General features: G+C 41.7%; 1 protein-coding gene across 1 annotated transcript in view; it reads left to right on the forward strand.

The window, feature by feature from the left end:
* PAPPA2 (pappalysin 2) overlaps positions 1-18,276 on the forward strand; it is a 317,270-nt gene that overhangs the window by 205,221 nt on the left and 93,773 nt on the right. The window contains exon 14 of the mRNA XM_061383283.1: positions 15,927-16,098. Within this exon, the coding sequence (XP_061239267.1) occupies positions 15,927-16,098 (172 nt within the window). The remainder of the gene's footprint in view (positions 1-15,926; positions 16,099-18,276) is intronic.

Raw genomic sequence — 18,276 nt, forward strand, 5'->3', positions numbered from 1 at the left:
AAATAAATCTTTAAAAAAATACTTTGAACTTTGGGAAAATTCAGGAAATGAATTATCTGGAGTGGAGCAATTTTATGGGCAGAATCCAGAGGATTTGGGGTCATTAGAAAAAGAGATTTTGACCTAGCTCCTATGGGGTCCTTGTTGTTTTTGTTCAGTCACTCAGTAGTGTCCAACTCTTTGCAACCCCATGGACTGCAGCACAGGCTTCCATGACCTTCACCATCTCCCAGAGCTTGCTCAAATTCATGTCCATCAAGTCAGTGATGCCATCCAACCATCTCATCCTCTGTCAATCCCTTCTCCTGCCTTCAATCTTTCCCAGAATCAGGGTCTTTTCTAATGAATCAGTTCTTCGCATCAGGTGGCCAAAGTATTAGAGCTTCAGCTTCAGCATGTTGTCCTAGCCCAGGCAAAAAGAATCTCAGTCCCCAGAGGAGAGAAAATCAGAGAAAGAAATATTCCCTTCTCTTGGAGATTAGAAGTACAGATAAGCCAGAAAGAAGTTACAACTTAAAGCCAGGTTTATGTGTGTATTCGTTTTCTATTGCCATGCAGCAATACTGCTATGTACTGAGCAGCTTAAACCAACACACATTTACACTCTCACAGTTTCTGAGACTCAAGATTCTAGGCCAGATTTGCAGCAACATGGATGACCTAGGGATTGTCATACTGAGTGAAGTTGGTCAGACAGAGAAGGAGAAATACCTTATATGTGGAATTGAAAAAGAAATGATACAAGTGAATTTACTTACAAAACAGAAAGAGATTCACAGACTTAGAGAATGAATTTATAGTTGCTGAGTGGAAGGGATAGTTAGGGAGTTTGGAACAGACGTGTACACACTGCTATATTTAAAATGGATAACCAGCAAGGACCTACTGTATAGCACATGGGACTCTACTCCATGTTACGTGGCAGCCTGGCTGGGACAGAAGTTTGGGGGAGAATGGATACATGTATATGTATGACTGGGTCCCTTCCCTGTTCATCTGAAACTATTACAGCATTGTTAATCAGCTGTCAGTCAGTCAGTTCAGTCACTCAGTCGTGTCCAACTCTTTGGGATCCCATGAATTGCAGCACGCCAGGCCTCCCTGTCCATCACCAACTCCCGAAGTTTACTCAAACTCATGTCCATCGAGTCAGTGATGCCATCCAGCCATCTCATCCTCTGTCATCCCTTTTTCCTCCTGCCCCAAATCCCTCCCAGCATCAGAGTCTTTTCCAGTGAGTCAACTCTTCGCATGAGGTGGCCAAAGTACTAGAGTTTCAGCTTTAGCATCATTCCTTCCAAAGAACACCCAGGGCTGATCTCCTTTAGAATAATCAGCTGTACCCAAATATAAAATAAGTTTAAAATAATAATAATTTTAAAAAGATTCTAGGCCAGGCTCAACTGGATCCTCTATAAGGCTATAATGAGGTGTCGGCCAGGTCAGGTCATTTGAAAGCTCCTGTGGGGAAAGTCAGTTTCTAAGCTCACACAGTTGTTGACATTTGGTCCCAGAAGGCTGCCCGACTAAGGGCTCCATTTCCTGCTGGCTGTTGCACAGGTCCTGTCCTTAGTTCCTTGCCCTATAGCCCTCTCCACTGGGCAGCTCATGCATGGCAGCTTGTTTCTTTAAAGCCAGCAAAGGGAGAGTTTCGCAGCAAGAGTACCTTTCAGTCTTAGGTTATGTATAATGATCAGAAGGGACATTGTCACCTCTGCCATATTCAACTGGTTAGACTTAAGTCATTGGTCCCACCTGCACTCAGGTTGAGGGAATTACACAAGATTTTGGATTCCAACAAGCTGGAATCATGTGCGCCAAAATGCGTTAGCCTGGACTAGCTGGATGTGTGCTTAGACCTTGGAGTTACAAGGACCTCACTCCTGATGGAGCCACATACGGTATTGATGTAGTTTTAACTTACAGGACAGCTTGGCTCACAAGGACATGCGAGGAATTTACATGCAGAAATAAATCAGAAGGGAAGAACAACGATTCTGAAAGGATGGTCTTTCTTTGTAGGAATTCCCCAGTTCTTGGCAGGTGGATTATCTAGGCAGCCTTTTACCAGAGGATGTCCTCTTTATGCTCCAGTATCTAGATACTTCACATCCATTTCATGACTGATCCATTTTTACCTTTTATTCCCGAGTTCATTTTCCCTTTTGTCTAAGCCTGAGCCAACTTCTCAATAGCTCAGCTGGAATTAATAGTATTCATTAAAGTGAAAAATAATCAGTAATATTAATTGGGTTTCCTAGAAAGTCATTAAATTATTAAGAATCTTTAAAAATGGGATTATTATTAAAATAGCCTGCATTCTGACTCCTCATAATATAGGAGAATTGAGAGTTAATTGTTTTTAGCAATTTGGGCCCAGTAAAATGTAGTTATATGTGTGTAAATGTGTTTGTGTATATTTTACTATACACAAAGCAGTCTTTTGGAAAACATTAATGTTCACTGAATTATATAGCTACATTTTGAAGCAAGAAGTGACTTAACTTTTTAAATGGCAACCCACTCCAGTGTTCTTGCCTGGAGAATCCCAGGGGCAGGAGAGCCTGGTGGGCTGACATCTATGGGGTCACACAGAGTCAGACATGACTGAACTGACTTAGCAGCAGCAACTTTGTAAATGATAGTGCCTTTCAAAAAGGTATTATTTTTTAAGTAAAAAAACACATATTTTTGTAAAGAGCAGTGTTATCCTCAGATTTTCTCCTCTTTCTTTCCTTTTTTTCTTATCTGCATAAATGTTCACTTTCCTATTTGCTTAAAGCAAACTGAACATGAACACATAAAGTTTAAGTCAAGAGAAAATAATGAACACATATTGTACTCTTGTACGATTCTATATTCAAGGCAACAACTTTTAAGCAGATTTTATCTTCTGCATTAAAAACATTTCCTATTAGTCTGTTCTTGTGGAAATCAGTTGGAGTTCAGCCCCAACTTCTGTGTACTTGACATAAATATGCCTTAACATACTTACCATACTTTGTTAATCATGCTTGTGTGAAGAAAAGAATCAGGTAATTAAAAAGTGAGTCATCAAAGAATAGTGTGTAGCTGGTTTGGTTTCAAATGCCTCGGGATGCACGGAGACTTGCCAATTAGTGTGCATGGATACTCGTGTGGTCAGCAGCAGTCCTTCCAGTGAATATTCAGGGTTGATTTCCTTTAGAATTGACTGGTTTGAACTTCTTACAGTCCAAAGGACTCTCAAGAGTCTTTTCCAGCACCACAATTAAAAAAACATTAATTCTTCAGCACTCAGCCTTCTTTACAGTCCAACTCTCCATCCATACATTACTACTGAAAAAATTATAACTTTGACTATATGGACCTTTGTTGGCAAAGTGACGTCTCTGTTTTTTAATACATTGCCTAGATTTATCAAAACTTTTCTTCCAAGGATCAAGCATCTTTTAATTTCATGACTGCAGTCACCATCCACAGTGATTTTGGAGCCCAGGAAAATAACATCTGTCTTTGCTTCCACTTTTTTCCCTTCTATTTGCCATAAAATGATTGGACTGAATGCCATGATCTTAGTTTTTAATGGTGAGTTTCAAGCCAGCTTTTCACTTTCCTCCTTAAGATGCTTTTAAGTTCCTCTTCAGAGTGGTATCATCTGCATATCTGAGGTTGTTCATATTTATCCCAGCAATCTTGATTCCAGCTTGTGATTCATCCAGCCTGACATTTTGCATGATGTACTCTGCATATAAGTTAAATAAGTAGGTGACAATGTACAGGCTTGTACTCCTTTCCCAATTTTGAACCCGTCAGTTGTTTCATGTCTGGCTCTAATTATTGCTTCTTGACCTGCATACAGGTTTCTCAGGAGACACATAAGGTAGTCTGGTGCAAAGAGCCAATTCATTGGAAAAGACTCTGATGCTGGGAAAGATTGAAGACAAAAGGAGAAGGGGGCAACAGAGGATGAGAGAGTTAGATAGCATCACCCACTCAATGGACATGAATTTGAGCAAACTCTGGGGGCTAGTGGAAGACAGAGGAGCCTGGCATGCTGCAGTCCCTGCGGTTTCAAAGCATCAGATATGACTTAGTGACTGAACAGCAACAACAAATACTAGTTCAGTCACCTTTGTTTTCTCTGTGAAGCTTCTGTTCTTCAGATCCTGTCTCCTGAAGCAGAGACTGCAACAATAAATAATCAAAAGAGAAAAACCAACAATCAACTACCACCAAATCACCTATAACATTCCACTTGCAATTTGTGAACCTTGGTAACATGCAGGGTTAAAGCTGCCTCAGGCTATCTGCCTCAGCTGCATCATGTCTTCAGATCCCTTTCCATGACATCCCTGTACTGTGACACAAAAGATGTCTTTAGCCTTAGAAAGCAAATCCTGAAAGGGTAGATCTGCTGACAGTGAAGATAGGGCCTTCATCAGTAAGTCAAGTACAGAAGATTTCTGGGTCACCCTCCATTGTCCCTGGAGAATTTTCTGTAGACATGGGATTTTGATTGGGGTGGGGGGAGGTTGGAGGGATGTGGTAGAAATGAAAGCACTTTTTCCATAGAATTCACTTGACTTGAATAATCCCCAGATAATTTCTGGGAGGAAGTGGCTATGTTTTTCCATTTGGAAGATGTTGGGACTCGGGTGTGAAAAGGTGTCTTCTTGGCTGCAGCGTAGATTGCAGGTAGAGCTAGGGCTACATTATAATAAGGTCCTGAGCCCTCAAAACCCTGAGGGCTCTGAGTCCAGGGACATGTAGCCAGAGCACAGCTCAGCGCCTTGTACTGCATCCCTGCTATAACCAGTTTGTGATCCTGGTCTTGGTAATAGGATCATTCCATCTCTATTGTCCGTCATTCTGCTTCATGCTTCATTATTCCCTGGAACCCTCATTGCTGCTGCTTTACCAGTTCAAATTGTACTTCAGTTATTTGAAGCTCAAATTTAAAATGCTGACCCTTTCCCTTCCTTCTCTGCCTGGATTGGGCTCCTACACCTTGCCAGGCCCTTTCTTCCCCTACTCAGTCCTATGTAAACCATTCCAATCACTTCCCTTCTGATAGCCTCACAAAGTAAAGGACTACTTCCTTTTTTTGTGCTAGGGGCTGCAGGTTAAAGCATCAATTTATCCTTTGGCTCTTCATCTTTTCTATTTAGCAGAGAGTTTCCTTCTAATGTTCCAGGATGATGGGAAGTGTCATCTCTTGCTGCTGGGAAAGGCACTATAGAAAATGAAATATGTATTATATTTCTATTCATTTGATTATCTTCTTCCCTAAAGCAGCTTAGCAAATGAACATTGAATCTATTGTCTTTCTTAAGCAGGAAAAGAATTATAACTGCTCACTTGTTCCCTAGATTTCTTGCTCAACTTCCTCTTCCCAGAATTATTTGTCCATAAAATAAGAGGGAAGCAGGAGAATCCACTGGCGAGGATTCTGGTTCTCCTGGCTGATGACAGAAGGTCTGGTGAACCGCAGATCTGCTTTGGGAGCTGTAGAGTCTTTTCAACTGTTTGCTGTCATGGGGTTATAGAGGAAGAATGGAAAGGTCACGGACATGGTCTCACTTAGGGCTTTATTGGGCTTCCCTGGTGGCTCAGAGGTTAAAGCGTCTGCCTCCAATGTGAGGAGCATGGCTAGACTATTCTAGAAAAATCCTGGTTCCTAGTGGGATACAGTCTTAGAACCAGTTGGGTGGCAGCTTTCAGGTTTTGAGTTTCAGTGCTAGGGACAGGCTCAGGCAACTTAGGACGACCTGAGGCTGGAGACTACTGCTAAAGATGGTTTAAAAACAATGACTTCAGGACACTAACTCCCAATGTCTTATCATAGTGTCTAAAACTCCATGGTTAGGAATTATTTTAAGTCCTGATAATCTCCAGCAGTCTCTTTAAAATAGTCAATAACCACCTAATAGAAGTAGAAATGTTTTAAGTCATTATCAGCTATTTATGTCAAAGATATTCTCTTATAGACCTTGCCAGTTGGAAATCAGACCAGAGCCCTGCTGAAATGCAACCTAGTGTAGGCATCTGGAAGTTTGAGGGAGTATGAGAAGCAGGAAAAGTGGTGCCAAAATGAGAAATTAGTTTAAAATATCACCTGCTTCCCGATTTTGCTCAGGGCTAGCCCTATGCTAATGGTATTATTGGCAGCTGATGGAGACAGCACAGAAAATAAAACAAACCAATATTTCCAGGGTTCTGTTGTTTTGCCAGCCTGCCAAACAGGCTGTTGATAGATATGACCCTGCATTCTGGTTGGAATGACTCTCAGGCTGTGTCTGGTTCTGTGTAGCCATAACCGCAAGAGCAGCAGAAGCCCAGTGATTTGAATGGTAGCGAGCCTATTGTCCAGACCCCTGCCTCTCACATCTGGCCACATCATCTAGTCTCACCACACAGTTTTAGGAAGTCTCTTTGCTCCTTTGGGCCTTCCTATCTCCATAAGCAAATGAGCCATTGATGTTGCAAGGCTTGGGAATGCTTGCAACAGGACAGAAGGCAGTAATATTCCAAATCTGGTGTCAACCCAGGACTGATAAATTCCTGAATTACAAGATGATAGGAACAATGTGAGGCTTCTGTTGAGGAGTCTAGAAACTTTATAGGCAAAAGAAGCCAAGGGGAAGAGTCCTGGGCTGACATATGTTTTATGTTCTACTTCTATATATGAATTTGGGACTCATTCAAGGTTGTAGCTCGTGACTCCTTAAGACCTCAGTCAACACAAAGCTTGTATATTATAGCATGCAGAAGCCATGCTACCCTTTCTTCATGCCTTTTAGATACTGTTCTAGGATTGCCATATGTGAAAGCTCATCCGCATTACACTTTATTCACAGTACTATGCTGTTCCCTCACTTACCTCCACCTGTTTCACCATTCCTCAGCTATGGCTTATGAATATGTCTGGGGAAGTGTCACTCCTGAATTAATAGTTTAATTGAGGCCCAAGGATACTTTTATTATTTATTTTTTAACTGGAGGAATGCCCAAGGAGAAGTGGTGGTGCAGTGGGAGTCAGCAGTGTGGTCATTTTGGGATTCCATTGATCACTCTTCATTAGGAAACGCACCATGTGGAGATCGTTCCTGCCTTTGCAAGTGGGAAAAAATGTTTATGTATATTTATTATATAGATATATAGATATGTATTATATATATTATGTTTGTTATTAATATCGTTATTTCTGATGAGTGATTATGCTTCCCTGGTGCTGTTCTAGGGTGCACATTCTTTGCTACTTAGCCAGAAATTGCTTTGACTCTTTTTTTGGTGTTTTACATATTTTATAACTACATTAAAATTGTCAGTTCTGAAACTTGGTGAGACGGCTTTGGAAAGGCAGTACATATTGGCTGTGTGATGGAAATCTGTTTTACTTTAGAAGAAAGTGAAAATGAAATTCGCTCAGTCGTGTCTGACTCTATGACCCCCATGAACTCTAGCCTGCCAGGTTCCTCTGTCCATGGAATTCTCCAGGCCAGATGACTGGAGTGGGTAGCCATTCCCTTCTCCAGAGGATCTTCCCAACCCTGGGCTCGCAACCAGGTCTCCCACATTGCAGGTGGATTCTTTACCGTCTGAGCCACCAGGGAAGAAGAGGGGGCCTTTGGACGGGACTTCTAGCATTACAGTCAGGCATGACAAAAGTTGGGCCCAGAACTAGAAATGAACAAAGCAAATTACCCAGTACTGGGGCTACTGGAGTCCAGTCCTGAACTTATGAATAGGTTACATTCTAGGACATGTCTCCTGACAGAGGTCTTTTCAGGGGCCAACTTTGGGTCAGAGACTTCAATTGAAGGGCAGAGAAAACCTCTGCTTTCCCAGGATACAGGAAGGAGAAGTCTACTTAGTCCAATATTAATTTCTTTGTCACATGACGGAAGAATCAGAATTATTACTGAGATGCCCCTGTTTCTGTCAGATGAGATTCTTTAGAGGAGAAAAATTTGAATCCATTTTCTCTTCTTGGTGAATATGTTCTTTCAGTAAAACCCTCAAAGTACTGGCTTTGTTCTGTTCAAGAAGGCCAATGGAAATGTACTTGACATTTAGTCTGGTTCTTGTCCTACAGAGTGAAGATGGAACCAGTAGAGAGGAAGAGGTAGAATGGGAGCCAAAAAGGAGGCCATATCTTTTTGTATTTGTTTGGAGAAACAGCAGAGCTCTCTAAGAATGGATGTTATTATTATTATTTGGTTTTCCTATTGGTGGTGGGATGATTAATGAGGACTCCATCTCTTCTGGTCCATTCTACATTCTGTACATTCTTCTTCCATCTGCTGCCAAATCCAGAGCATACATTCCTTCTTAGCCCATAGCCTCTTATTTCAATAAGAATCAGTAAAAGAGTGAAGGAACGCAGAGACATCTGATCCTCTTTTACTATTTAACCTTCAAAGAGTTGTTTCTACAGAAACCACTGGGATTGCTATTTGGTCAATGGTGACACTTCTTGGATAAATGAATTGCAATATTTTGTTTAACTTAACAACTTAAAGGTTGGGACATTAAGCAAAAAACTTACGCTGGGCAAGGAAGATTGTGAGTAACTCTTTTCTTGGTTCTCTACCACATCCTCCCCATTCATGGGTTTTTTGTACTCCCACCCCAATACCACCATCACTTCATCTAGGATATTAAATACCATGTTAAAGCTGGAAGAGACCTTTAAGAGAACATAGTTCAGCTTCATCATTTTATAAATTTGCAAACAAAAGGCCAGAGTGATTAAGAGACTTACCCAATGTGACAGAGCTAAGCAGGGACATGCCAAGACCTGAACCCAAGTCATGTGGGCCTTGATCTACTACTTTCTCCATCATATTAGGCTATTTCTCAAAAACTGTGGTACAGAAACCAGAATGTTTCTCCTAAACTAACCTGGATTCCAGGTATCAAAATGGAGGCCTGAGAGAAGGTGGGACATTGACTTTAGAAAAGTTCACAAGCTGATGTCATCCTGATTTTGAGTTTGAGCTAAAGCTTAATTGGATGTTTGTTTGTTATTATATTGTAGTCTGAGTATGGTAGGAAGTTCTGAAATATCCCATCATTTCTGTTAGGGTGTTTCCTCATCTCTAAAATGGAAAATTAAGGTTGAATTATCTTTAAGGTCACTTAAATTAAGGTCACTTGAATTATCCTCTAAGATCAGTTTTAAAGGTCTTCTCCACTCTCCAGCAGTAACATGCAAGAAATGGGGTCTTTGGTGCATAATTTCTCATTAGCTCCTACATGGAAGAAATAAGGTTTCACTATTGATTCTGACTGACTCTAAATAGTGTCACAACCTCCTGAAATTCCTCATGGGTAGCTCAGACCCTCAGGGGAACCTTACACCAAAGCTGTGAGGAAGCCAGGACTTTGCCCATTCCTAAGGAACTACCCAGCTTTCCAAGTATGGCCCTTGGCTGGAAGTGAGGCCAGCTTCCCTCTAGTGGCCTCATGCAATGGAAAAAATTTTAATGTGCCTTATTTGGCATACCTTGGGAGACAGCTCATGGCAGATTTGTTGGTGAGTCTGTCTGCTCTTTGCTGAGAATGCTGTCTGCTTTCTGGTGTTAGCCATGCTCTTTCCTTACCAACCTTTGGAAGGTAGGAGAAGATTTGGGAAACTTGCTTCTAAGCCTATCATCAAATACTGATGTTGATGCTTTTCCATATCAGTTCAGTTCAGTTCAGTTGCTCAGTTGTGTCTGACTGTTTGCAACCCCATGGAGCATACCAGGCTTCCCTGTTCATCAGCAAACCCCAGAGCTTGCTCAAACTCATGTCCATCGAGTTGGTGATGCCATCCAACCATCTCATCTGCTGCAATCCCCTTCTCCTCCTGCTCTCAATCTTTTCCAGCATCAGGGTCTTTTCCAATGAGTCAGTTCTTTGAATCAGGCGGCCAAAGTATTGGAATTTCAGCTTCAACATCAGTCCTTCCAATGAATATTCAGGACTTCCGTATAGGTTCTCTAAATTTGTTAGTCAGGATTTAAGAGACCCACACCTACTGAATTTTCTTCAGTTCTCAGTGGATCAAATATTGATGATGACTCTTCTTCTTATAGGTTCTCTAAATTTGTTAGTCAAAATTAGAGACCCACACCTACTGAATTTTCTTTAGCTCTCAGTGGAAAGGAAATGGTGATTTTTTGTCTAGGTTTTTAGAGGGTTGCTTTGTGCTGTGTTCTGTCTGGTCTGGAAAGCATTGGTGATAACTTACTGGCATATCTCTTTTGCCTTTCCAAATCCTATTAATTTATTGAGGTCAAATCATATTCAATGATAAAATTTCTCTGGAACAGCCATGGATTTATAATCGGAACCACATGATTTAATTATTTTCTCTCTTTGACTATATTGAAAGCTTCTTCAGAATTAAGGAAATGTTTTACACTTTTGATCTGTCTTATGGCTCCCATGTGATAATTTGTGCTGAAAACATTAAAGCATAATGATGAAACAGTGGGACCAGTTTCTCCTTCTGGAATCAGTATTATTATTTTATAGTCTTGGACTATGGAATTTGTTGACTTATCTTTCAGGTTACACATATCCAAATCTTTGTGGTACTGAGTTTCACTCCTCATGAGCATCAAGAACTTTGAAATGCAAAATAAAATCACCACTGTGAGGATCCCACCACAGGCCTACAAAATCAAACTCTCCAGGGGGAAAAGCCTGGGTATCTATATTTTTTAAATGCTGCCTAAGTGAGTCAAAAACACAATGATGGTTGACAATGTCTGCCTTGTGACAGATGAGGGCCATTCTTTTATGGAACTCTGCCAACAGAGATTTCCCAAGGCATCATTCGGAGGCCCAAACATAAAGGAAACACACACATCATTTTGGTAGGATGGTGCTAGAAGTGTGCCTGGATACCCACGAGCAGATTTTATGCAAGAGGATAGTCCAGGGATAACGCACATTTTGCAACAGAATTTCTCTATTGAAAGCGTTTTCTAAAACCCTCAAATGCAATGACTTTGGGGAGTGAGAACTAGAAGAGACAGCGAGAATAGAGGCATATTGGGGAAGTGGAGAGACAGAGAGCAAAGCTGGAAGGATGGATAAGGGGACCATCTACATAGTGTAATCTCTAAGGACCTATTGACTTAAAATTCCACCATGAAAAACTCATTCTTCAGTCTGCAAATGTTGTCTCCCATTAAAATGGAAATAGCTGTGAATCATGTCTGACTGGGTGTATCATACTCTTACTTGAGAATACATTGTGATGGGGTGTCAGGAAAGGTCTGGAAAAAATGGGTGAAAGAGTAAGCTTGCCCAAGGAGGAAGCAGGCTTAACAGGGCATCTTGCAGACAAAGGCAGCTGGACAGAGACCGTTAATTTGACTTGCTATCACTTACAAGTAAACTGCTCAAAACTAAGAACGACCATGAAATATATCCATCGTTTCCCCCCAACCACCCTGCTAAGGAACTTCTTGGCTCATCCTGGCCAATGATGTTAGCTCCTGAATGGAGAAGAAAGCAACAGGAGACCCAACTCATCTCCAGGGAGATGGCCTGGTGGTCTAAGCTGGCTTGGAGAGTGAGAGCTCTGCATTCCAGTTTGAGGGTTTTCCTGACTCTCTGTGTGGCCTTTAGCCAGACTCCAAACAGCCTTAGTTTCTTTGTATGTCAAACCAAGATAAATACCTAACTTCCCATCTCTCGCATGGTAAGGCTTTGTTGCTGCCGCTTTCATTGACATGTGTCCAAAGACCATAAGAAGAAAGCTTTTGAAAAGTTTGAAGGCTAATTATGTTTACTAGCAACATTATCATTATGACACTGGGGCTTAATGTTGTAGTAGCCAGAAAGAAGAATGTATCAGGAGCGTGGGAAAACGGAGAATACAGTACTTCACTCAGAGAAGCAGTGTATTTGTAGTGGAAGAGAAACACAAAAGGGGTTTTGGGGATAGGGTGCAAGGCAGAGAAGTCTACAATTGGTACCAGATGCCATCAGAAGCTAACGACCTGACAAACACCGTCCTCATAAAACAAATTCCTTAAAAAGGAAGCAAATGGAAATATAAGCTAGTGAAAGAATTTGCAGCAGCTGCCCTAAAACCATTTCTCACTTCATAAACAGGTCTGTGTTTGATGCTTTTTCTTTTTTTTGTCTTGGTCTTATTTCATGCCTTTCCCCCTCTTCTGTGATCCCCTGTTCTGTTCTGCCTCCCTTGCTGCCAGTGCTGATGGACTTCGCACACAGGTAGTCATAGCAACCATAGTCAATGGAACACCACCTTGATGGAAGGAGGCTCATTCAGAGTATTTGTTTTGTGTCTTATCTCAGCACGTATTTGTCCTCAGTGATGACACTGAGGATGAATTGGATGGGGTCACTGGAAAATAGCACGTGCTATTTCACATTAATTTCCTGGCAGTGAGCTGACATGAGCCAGAACTGTTAATGACTCTCTGTTTTCCAGTCCTCTCTGCTTAACACACTGAAGAAATATTACATCTTGTGCATATCAAAGGCATGTAGTATCTATGGAACTTGGAGTTGTTTAGCATCACTAATGAGAGGTTCTCATCTCATTCCATGAAGGATGGTCAGGTTTCAGATTCCTTATGCCGCGAGGCTGAATGAAGGCTCAGAGACAAAGCTTTATTTCCTGTATTGCAGACCTAATTAGCAGTGCTGAATTTGAAGAATCCATCTCCCTCAACTCATATATTCCTCCCTTCATCAGGCTCCGTGCAGTGAGTCTGAGGCAATACTTCACAATCCCAGAGAATAATCAGGGTTTACAGGAGAAAAACATTTACTGCATACCACTCAAATGCAGTTCCTCCATCCTATGCCTGATAAGCATGGGTAAAAAAAAAATGAGAATGTCACTGACATAGTTTAAATCCCATGGGTACAAGATCAGAGGCAGCAACTTTAGCATATTCAAATCAAATCCATACTTCTTGGACTAGTGCTTTTTAAATCAATTCTCAATTATTTCAAGTGCAATTCAATGACATTTTGTTTTCCACTTTCTTATACTGTTGCCCAGTTCCTTGATAAAAGTCTTTGGCCTCTAACAAAATTCAAGAGCAAATAAAACAAATGAATGATGAGGGGATTCACAGAGGTCATTTTGATTAAGATTTACCACCACTGGCAAAAACATCATGAGCAAGAAAGTATAAAAAGTATCATGCTGTTTTCCCTCACTAGACTATGAGTTCTTTAAGGGCATACTTATTTTATCCCAATACTGAGACCGATGCGCTAAGTGCTTGGGAAATGTTTATGAATGAATGAAGCAGTAGGGCAAGATGATTGAATCGTTGTTTGACAATGATTGTTCTTAACTTTGTATCCCCATCTATCACTATAAAATTTAACAAATTTACCATTTTGATAGCCATTGACTTACTTTGACGTCTATGACACGAAAATATTTAATTCAGCAAACATTTGTTGCATCTCTCACAATGAAGGGTATGGTAAATACAAAAGTGGGTAGAAGTCAGTATTTGTCTTCAAGGACATCATAGTCTAGTTGGGAGATTCAGCAGCATTTAGGAGACACTTGTGTACCCATTGCCTTGTGGATCAAAGAATGGATGCATTAACTAAAAATTGTGGCAATAATGCAGATAGAGTAAAAGAAATGTTAGCAAAGTTATTTTTTAAATTTCCCTTCAAGCTTCAAAGAAGGAAGATATCTGGAGGGGCTTCTTGGAGTGGGAAAGCCTTTTTTTTTTTTTTTAATTTTATTTTATTTTTAAACTTTACATAATTGTATTAGTTTTGCCAAATATCGAAATGAATCCACCACAGGTATACATGTGTTCCCCATCCTGAACCCTCCTCCCTCCTCCCTCCCCATACCATGGAAGGCCTTTTAAAAGGTTCAATAAATTGAGCAAAGGTACAGCCATAGGAAAACCAAGACATGTGGGTGACTCATAGGAAACAGGCCACTGAATGTGGGATGAAGGCCATTTGCAGTGGAGCAGTAGAGAGAATGAACCTAGGAACAGCAGCTGCGTATGGGGACACACCGTTATCGTCCTCATCTCATGGGGGAAGGACTTGAAACCCTGGGGAATAAATAGCTCAACCATATCACACAGGTAGTAAATGGTGAAGCCAGGATTCAAATTCACCCAGCCTGAGGGCAGTGCTCTAAATTTTAATCTCTGTGGCTCTGCCTTGATAAAAGAGTAACCCTCTTTGGAATCTGTTACATCCTTGATGCTGTCATGGTCCTGACAGGGTCCCCTCGAACCCCGGGGAGTTTAACTGTCTCTCCTATTCCCTCGTAGCTAGCTTTAGAGACCCAGACGGCAGTTCTCCCATGAGATAATGTCCTGGAAACATCTAGCACATTAGGCATGTGGCAGGGGCTTAATATGTGTGAGTTTTTTCTTCTTTCTGTCATGGGCTCAATTTCTGATTTGTTGTTCAGTCGCTCAGTCGTGTCTAACTCTTTGTGATCCCATGGATTGCAGCATGCCCAGTTTCCCTGTCCTCCACTATCTCCTGGAGTTTGCTCAAACTCATGTCCATTGAGTCGGTGATGCCATCCAACCATCCAATCCTCTGTCACCCGCTTCTCCTGCCCTCAACCTTTCCCAGCATCATCTTTTCCAATGAGTCAGCTCTTTGCATCAAGCGGCCAAAGTACTGGAGCTTCAGCTTTAGCATCAGTCCTTCCAATGAGTATTCAGAGTTGATTTCCTTTAGGATTGATTGGTTTGATCTCTTTGCTGTCCAAGAGACTCTCAAAACTCTTCTCCAGCACCACAGTTTAAAAGCACCAATTCTTCGGCATCAGACTTCTTTATGGTCCAACTCTCACATCTGTACGTGACTATTGGGAAAACCATAGCTTTGACTATATGGACCTTTGTTGGCAAAGTGACATGTCTGCTTTTTAATATGCTGTCTAGATTTTTCATAGCTTTTCTTCCAAGCCAGTGTTGATATTCAGTGGTGTATGTGTGCATGTGTGCTAAGTAACTTCAGTCATGTCTGACTCTTTGTGACCCTGTGGACTGTAGCCTGCCAGGCTCTTCTATCAGTGGAATTCTCCAGGTAAGAATACTAGAGTGGGTTGTCATGCCCTTCTCCAGGGAGTCTTCCTAACCCAGGGATTGAACCCATGTCTCTTAAAAACTCCTGTATTGGCAGGCAGCTTCTTTACCACTAGTGCCGCATGACTGCTATATTCAAAGAGTATAACCATCAAGGTCCTACTGTATAGCATATAGAACTCTGCTCAGTGTTATTTGGCAGCCTGGATGGGCGGGGATTTGGGGGAGACTGGATATAGGTATATGTATGGCTGAGTCCCTTTGCTGTTCACCTGAACTATCACAACGTTGGTTGTTAATTGTTGTTAAATGTTGGTTGTTAATACTCCAAAACAAAATAAGAAGTTTAAAAAAATACTCCGTGCCAATCAGTAAATAAATGTTGCCTTTTCTGCCAGCTCAAACACCTGTTCTACAGGGCCCCCTGAGACCAACCCATGATGGAAAAACAAAAAGATTTCTGCCTGACACAATCAGGGGCCTCTAGAATTCACTCCTTATCTTTGCCCTGCATCTGTTCTGATTGTTTGGGTCTCAGAAGTACTGGCTGTGAAATATTTTGAGGATTACCCTCTGATCTATTCACTGCTATGCATCAAGAGCTATGGGGACACTCTCCCCTCCTGTCTCATCATCATTTTCTCTTCCTGGAAGATCCATAGAAAGCTGGTTCATAATCGCTTGGCAGCTGATACTGTTTCTGTTTACTCTACGTTGCTGGGTTCCAGGTCACAAGAAGGAAGTGATGAGTTTAATGTAGGTTTTCAAGAAAGTGTTCTCTTTGGTTTAGAGACCCTTTTCAAAGGGAGAGGCAAAGCCTTTGCTGCTGCCTAGCAAGTCAATGTAAGATATTTCTGCTTCTATCATCTCCAGCTGTGTCCATCGGCCCTGTGGGGAGCAGGGCAACTGTGTGCCTTTGGTGCTTGATCACGCGGATGTGGTGAACTGTACCTCTGGTGGCCCGGGTCACATGAAGTGCTCTATCACCTGTCAGAGGGGGTTTGCCCTTCAGGCCAGCAATGGGCAGTACCTCAGGCCCATAGAGGTGAGTTGGAAATTTGTGGTCATCAGGACCAAGCCTCTGGGGAGGGACAATATGCATGCTCCTCCTCCTGGCTGGATGGGGGAAAGGCCTGTGTTTTTAAATCATCTGAAAGAAAAAATGAGAACTCTAACAATCAAGGAGACACATGGATTTATAGAAATGCAAGGTATAAGTAGAAATATATAAGAAGTGTAAGAAATTATGATCCCGACTTTTGGCTTCAAGATGAGAGTGTTACAGTTTAGACCTGTCCAAAATTTGCAGGCAAGATAGGATGCAGTCAGCTTTTTTGTGGTCCATCTTTTGCCTGTTCCCCCAAGTCTGACCCTCCTTATAAGAATACTGGAGGGAAAATTATGATTTTCTTTCTTCTGCTACTGAAGTAGGACTTATATCAAGATTCTAGTTTTGACTGAATTTTTCAAATTTCTGTAAGCTACCATGGCACCACTTCCAGGATTTTAAGGTGGTCTGAAGGTAGTAGAATATATTAGTGAGGAGCATGGCTTGGGAGACAGACTTGGAATGAAATTTGACTCCTCTGTTTATTGTGTAATTTTAGGTAAAGACAAGCAAAACATGCCAACCTCTTTAAGGTTGTTTCCACATTTGTAAAATAGTTAGATCAGAGGTATTTATGTCCTTGGGCTGTTTTGATGACTGAGTAGAAATAATTCATAAGCTTCTATCAAAATGGTAGGCACCTAGCTCTCTGCAAAGCTGCCATTATGATGACAATGATGATGTATTGTCGACTAAGAATTTTGTTTTCCCTCTTTCCTTTAGAAAGCTTTCCATATTCTACAGAGGAATTTGAAATTTGAGAACACATGAGCACAATATGATAGAGAGACAGGATGCATTAGGCAAAAGGTAAATGGTGCTTGAGAAGAATATGAGGGAGATGAGGTATGATGAAGGACGAGTGGAAGCATGATTTGTAGTCAGGTATCAATGGCTTGGAAGATTGGAATTGTTTTTCATATTGTACCAGTTGACTGCTCAGCAGATTGTGGATCCATGGAGGAATTTCTCTTGCTTAGACACAGAATTTAAAGATACAATCTTTGGTTTCAGATGGCTTAAAGAGACTTTGTAGAGAGACCGTTTTGACATACCTTGAGGCATCAGCTCCTTGGTTTGTGATGCTCTGGTCAGAAAAGCAGAACTCTTACCACCTACCTGTCCTTAACTCAGCTTACCTTACACTAGAAAAGAGATGGAAAGAAGGAAAAAGAACAAAAACAATGTAGGAACCGACTACATTTGTGTGCTAGGTAAAGAAGGAGAGAGAAGAAAAGATGGTGTGTGCAATTCATTAAAATTAGGAGCAAATTCAAAACAGAACAGTCAATACTTATTGGAGCCAGGAGAAAACCCAGACAATATAGACAGTGTTTGAGAGACATTCTGTAAGTGATCACTGTGATTGGAGCCAGTCTTCTAGGCTGTGAGCATTGCGGTTGCGGCCAAGTTGGGAGAAGGAAGGTGGGAGCTCGCCCTTTGCCAGTCATATGATGGAATCATCAAGCACAGCTCTCCAGTTGACTGCTCCCATCACCTGAGCCTGGCCCCCCTAAAGAAATGATATGATCCCAGCTCGTGATCACAAGACAGCAGGGATATCTGCTTTTTGTTGACATAAGAACTGAAACTAACCAGAAAAATGTGTCTGGCTTTGAACTGGGGCCTTCTGGCAGGGAACCTGGGGACATTGGGAAGGACGGAGGGGCAGCCAGGCAGGAGTAGGTGTCAGGGGTGACAGGTGCTTCCACCAGTCGTTCTACCTTCAGCTTTGGTGCCACTGTGGTCTCCCGGTGGGATGCTGGCTGAGCCCCAGAATCTCCCTTCTCTCCCTTTGCCTTTTGGTAACCTACTATGGTGACACTTTTCACCCAACAAGCCATGAGTGTCCAGGTCTCTGAGTGCCTGCCCATCCTGTTCCTCTCACTCTGAAACCCTTATCCTTGCTTCTCCTCTGCTGCTGGGAAGTCTTGCTTATCTTTCAAAGACCAGTTCCTGAGTTATCTACTATGTGAATCTCCCCGCAAACACTCTCCCTCCTACCCAAGATGGGCAATCCCTTCTCCAGCCTCTGTAGTGCTATCTTACCACCATAAAACAAGCATGCCTATATGATGTTGCTGTTATTTAGTAGAACAGTTTGTATTCTCCTTC

Source organism: Bos javanicus, chromosome 16, assembly GCF_032452875.1.
Source record: "Bos javanicus breed banteng chromosome 16, ARS-OSU_banteng_1.0, whole genome shotgun sequence".
NCBI lineage: Eukaryota > Metazoa > Chordata > Mammalia > Artiodactyla > Bovidae > Bos > Bos javanicus.